Source organism: Brassica oleracea, chromosome C2, assembly GCF_000695525.1.
Source record: "Brassica oleracea var. oleracea cultivar TO1000 chromosome C2, BOL, whole genome shotgun sequence".
Taxonomy (NCBI): Eukaryota; Viridiplantae; Streptophyta; class Magnoliopsida; order Brassicales; family Brassicaceae; genus Brassica; species Brassica oleracea.
The window spans coordinates 6,011,881-6,016,645 of record NC_027749.1 but is presented as its reverse complement, the minus strand read 5'-3'; the positions used below and the strand labels follow the sequence as shown (position 1 = coordinate 6,016,645).

The following is a 4,765-nucleotide window of genomic DNA, read 5'->3' as shown; positions in this document are numbered from 1 at the left end:
AAATTTTAAAAATATTTTTAGTGATGAAATTAGAATTTATTTTATTTTAAAATTTTAAAAATATTTTTAGTGATGAAATTAGAATTTATTTTATTTTAAAATTTTAAAAATATTTTTAGTGATGAAATTAGAATTTATTTTATTTTAAAATTTTAAAAATATTTTTAGTGATGAAATTAGAATTTATTTTATTTTAAAATTTTAAAAATATTTTTAGTGATGAAATTAGAATTTATTTTATTTTAAAATTTTAAAAATATTTTTAGTGATGAAATTAGAATTTATTTTATTTTAAAATTTTAAAAATATTTTTAGTGATGAAATTGTGTTTCTATATAAAATGATCTAATCTATTAACAATTGTGATGATCTATATATAGAAGAATGGTGTAGACATGCCAATAATTGTAAAGTGGCATTTAATTATTCGAAAAATAACTAATGAAATGTTAGTAATTGCTGCTGCATATGATTAATTAAATAAATGTTTGGCCGAATTGTTTTTCAATTGTTCGAAAATAAGGAAGAGTAATTCTCTCAAATAGTTCTTTTTAAGTTTTTGTCACAAAATAACAAAAAAAAAATGACCAAAATAGCTCTTTTTTATTTTGAAAATTTTAATTTAATTTTTAATTTTTAAAAATTTGAAATCAAATCCCCAAAACCCCACTCCTTAACTCTAACCCCTAAGTCTACATTAGTTAACAGTATGGTAAAATTTTTTTACCTTTTAATAAAACTTATTATGGTCATTTTCTTCATTGAAGACTATTTTTGTGACAAAAACTTAAAAATATATATTCTAGGGAATTTCTCATTAAAGAATGACACTAATGGAATTAATGGGATCGAAAATCTTTTTTAAAAAAAGAAAAAAAAAATAATGGCATAAAGTTGTAAATAAATTAAAAACTTAAGGGTAGAATCATACTAGAGATTTTTTTTTTTTTGAAACTCAAAAAGGTTACACCCGAATCTATTAAAGACATAGGAGAGTCGATCTCTGTCTTGGACCAACAATGCAACTCCTGCTCTAGTGAAAACCACTAGGCCACGACAATGTGATGATAATAGAGAATCTGCTCTAATAACATAGATGTGAAATTCTTTACGTGTAATAAAACACACAACAAGCAAGTCTTCTTTAGAAATTCTTCTTCTTCCTCTTCTGCAATGATTGTAATTAAGTTGTGGTTGACATAAAAATCAATACAGTATATGTTACTGTTCATAGTCTTTAAGCATATGACACTGAATCTGGAACAGCCTTACTGTATAGGTCGGTTTCTTGGGAAGGAAGAAAACTTTAAAATTTGGTTTAGGGGTTTGAAAAATGAGAGAATGCGATTAAAAAGTCCCTCTCTCTCTCCCCCAATTATTATTCCTAACATACATCGTTTCAACATCAATCAGTAGATATGTTTAGAAACAAACATGACAAGTGCAAGCGTCTCACTCACAAAAACGTCCAATTATTATTATTTTTTTAAAACGTCCAATTAAACTTTTATTATTTAATTTAATTGATTTCCCGATTTTTAGTGGCATATTTGTTTAACAGTATCAACAATGATTATTTGTCAAAAATACAAAAATAGTAAATCGATTCAAAAATTTTGGTTTTGAAAAAAAAAAAAGAAAGTACCGCAATAAGCTCCTCGATTCAGTGTGCATCTTCATCTTCCACCTTAACATCAATATTCCTCAGATCCAACAAGATTGAATTTAGACTGTCAAGATGATCTTGGAGTTGTGTACCTTCTTGCATCTTCAGAGCGAAAAGACGTTGTTTCATAAGTAGCTTCTTAGTCAGAGACTTCGTCATGTATAGACTCTCTAACTTCGACCACAAATCAGCTGCAACATCAACACCGGAAACTTCGATGATGATCTCATCTGCCAGACACAACAAAATTGTTGAATACGCTTTCTCTTCAGTAACCTCCATCTCAGTAGTAACAGGTTCAACCTTCTTCCCTGACAACGGTGCCCAAAGACCTTGTTGCTTCAGCAACGCCTTCATCTTGATTTGCCAGAGACTGAAACTGTTCCTTCCAGTAAATTTGTCGATCTTCATATTCATCTCCGATGTCTTCTCACCAGATTCAACCCGAAGCTCTGATACCAGTTTGTTGTGACGAATGTGAGAAGATAGAGATTAACAGATGGATAAACAATAAAGAAAGACACCGAGATTTAATGTGGTTCACCCCTAACGGCTACGTCCACGGCCAAAGAGAGATTTTATTGATGGAAGAATTACAGAGATCTGTCTACACGAAGATCAGATCTAGTTTCTGTACGGCTGCTAACTAGGTTTAGAGGAGGCACAAAATATATATAGTTGTGTCCCGAAAAACCCTAGCACTAGTGGACTTAAAAAAAGACTAAGGCCCAACAGATTCAAGACATTATTCAACAAAGACAATGAGACTAATGATAGAATTTCAAGCGAACAAGTTTTGTCATATGAGGTTTGTTAATTAGATTATCCTGAATTGGAAGCATCAGGTTTTAGTTCTAGAGAGTGAAAAGGTTCTTATTTTATATACAACCACTCTTTGAACTGTGGAGTGAGATGAAATCTGTTGCACCATATTCTTTGTCCCATGAAAATCTAATAAGTATTAATTGATATCAAATGGTAGTGACTAATCAAGTATATTGATCATGTGTAGTCAAGTATGTGTTGCGTAAATGATAGGATCTTAAAACGTTGTAAAGTTTTCATATGCCGGTTTGTCTTAAATTTTTATATCCACACGTTTTAAATTTTGTTCGGCGGTCGGTTTGTCTCCAAAGCAAATAGAGTAATTTGATCATATTTTTTTTTTTTTTTTTTTTTTTTTTTTTTTAACACAAGAGTAATTTGATCATATATAATGTGAAATTTTTCTTCTTTCCAGTCGCGCAATACTGAAAACATGATTATAACTTTGGCACCCACAAAATTCAAACATGACTCGTGAGTAAACCAAATTATTAGAAATATTGAACATGACTTTTTTAACATGAACACCCTACGAAACCAAAAAAGTAGAACACAACAAGTATACAAACACATGATTCATGTTTGATTCATCTTTTTCTTTTCTCTTTTGAAGTTTTGATCCCACATATGAATTAGAGAACTATATTTTTGTAATTTTGTTTATATGTCCACAAACTAATCGTAGTCAAATGGAAATGAATGTTTAAAATATAACTGAATGTGAAGTGATAATAACGCACCTATATCCAAACCATTTTTGCTTTATATGACAGACCTTACACAAGTGTTAATGCAGAACTTGCTACCAGTGCCACACACACACGAAAGACGCATGTATATGTTTTTACTTAAAACTGTTAAACAGACGCTAGTCTTTGGGCTCTGTTTTTCTCTTCGTTTTTCAACTACTTGACATATATATACTTATTACATAATAATAGATGTGATATTGATAAATAAAAGTGGTGAAGTGCTCATACAAAGGTCCACCCCCCAATTTTTTTTGCTAGTTGTCTCAGTTGCAGTTGGTGTCGTAGCTTGCAAGACCGAGTAACTCCGGTCCCTCCAATCTCGAGTTGTTCTCAAAGCTGCACAATTGTTGTTGAGTTAATTAGCAACACATTCTCATATACAAAGACTACTTAGACGCTTTTGGTTCCACAATCATTCCTAATGGGAAAAAGCATTGTGTAACAAGGGTGCCAATATTAAAAATGCAGAAGAAACATTAACATAATGGGAAAGAAGAAAACTTACTTCTCCAAAGGAATGTGTTCAAAAGGTCCTTCTATTGGGATAGTTCCACACAAATCATTGTTCGACACATCACTGAGAAAAAAAGATGACAAAGAAGATATGTAATTAAGTAAGAGCATGGAGTCAATAGTTTGGATAAAAAGGGCTTCAAAGGCTGAACTTACAAGACTTTGAGGCTTGGAATTTTGGTGAGTTCTCTAGGGATTGAACCAGTCAATCGGTTGTCATTGAGGCGGCTGCAAACATTAAACAGTTCAAGAGTATGAAGAGATCAAGCATTAAGAAGAAAAAGCAATAGACTTTTCAGAATTTTGAGAAAAAACTTACAGAAAGACCAGAGACTTCAATTTCCCCAAAGAAGTAGGAATATTCCCAGTAAGATTGTTGTTGTAAAGATCCAAGCTGATGAGGCTTTTCAGGTTTCCAAGCTCAGATGGTATAGTTCCTTGGATGTTGTTTTTGTACAGCTCCCTGTGTCAATTATAAGACAAGTTAATCTACATTCTCTATTACATAAATCAATATCGTAGTGGATGCTTTCGCTGCACTTTATGATATGTAACTTTAATTTCCACTATCTATAACAGCTGGTACTGCAAATAAAGTTTAAAGTGCAAAGCCAAAAGATGTGATGACATACAAATACTGTAAATGTTCGAGCTTCCCAAGCTCAGGGGCAAGATCTCCTGAAAGGTTTGAATTACCCAAATCCCTGCCAAAAAAACAAAAGAGATACATATTTAAGAAGAGAATACAAATCTTTATCAAAAGAGATACGATTACAAGACAATGTTAAGCATTCTTTTTAGAACACCCAACAAGTTGTGATCGGTTCATTAAACAGTTCTCAGAGATCAATGAATCCACCAAGATTCTTCTAAAAGCGTATGAACTCACAAAAGCAGGGAACAGAAAGTAATCTTAATCAGTAACAAAGAATTGAGAAAACCATGAGGTACAACGTAGGCAAAGTTAAACTGATTACTAGATGGAATAACTATTGGGGGGGGGGGGATT

General features: G+C 31.6%; 1 protein-coding gene across 1 annotated transcript; it reads right to left on the bottom strand.

Annotated features, from left to right (window-relative positions):
• Window positions 1–3,497: 3,497 nt before the first annotated feature.
• On the bottom strand, window positions 3,498–4,451 carry LOC106324999 (somatic embryogenesis receptor kinase 1-like; the record flags this gene model as incomplete). The annotated part of the gene is given in 5 exon segments (XM_013763015.1): window positions 3,498–3,579; window positions 3,749–3,820; window positions 3,913–3,984; window positions 4,076–4,219; window positions 4,389–4,451. Coding segments are annotated over 5 exon segments (424 nt in total), but the record flags the coding sequence as incomplete, so codon positions are not given.
• Window positions 4,452–4,765: the final 314 nt, after the last annotated feature.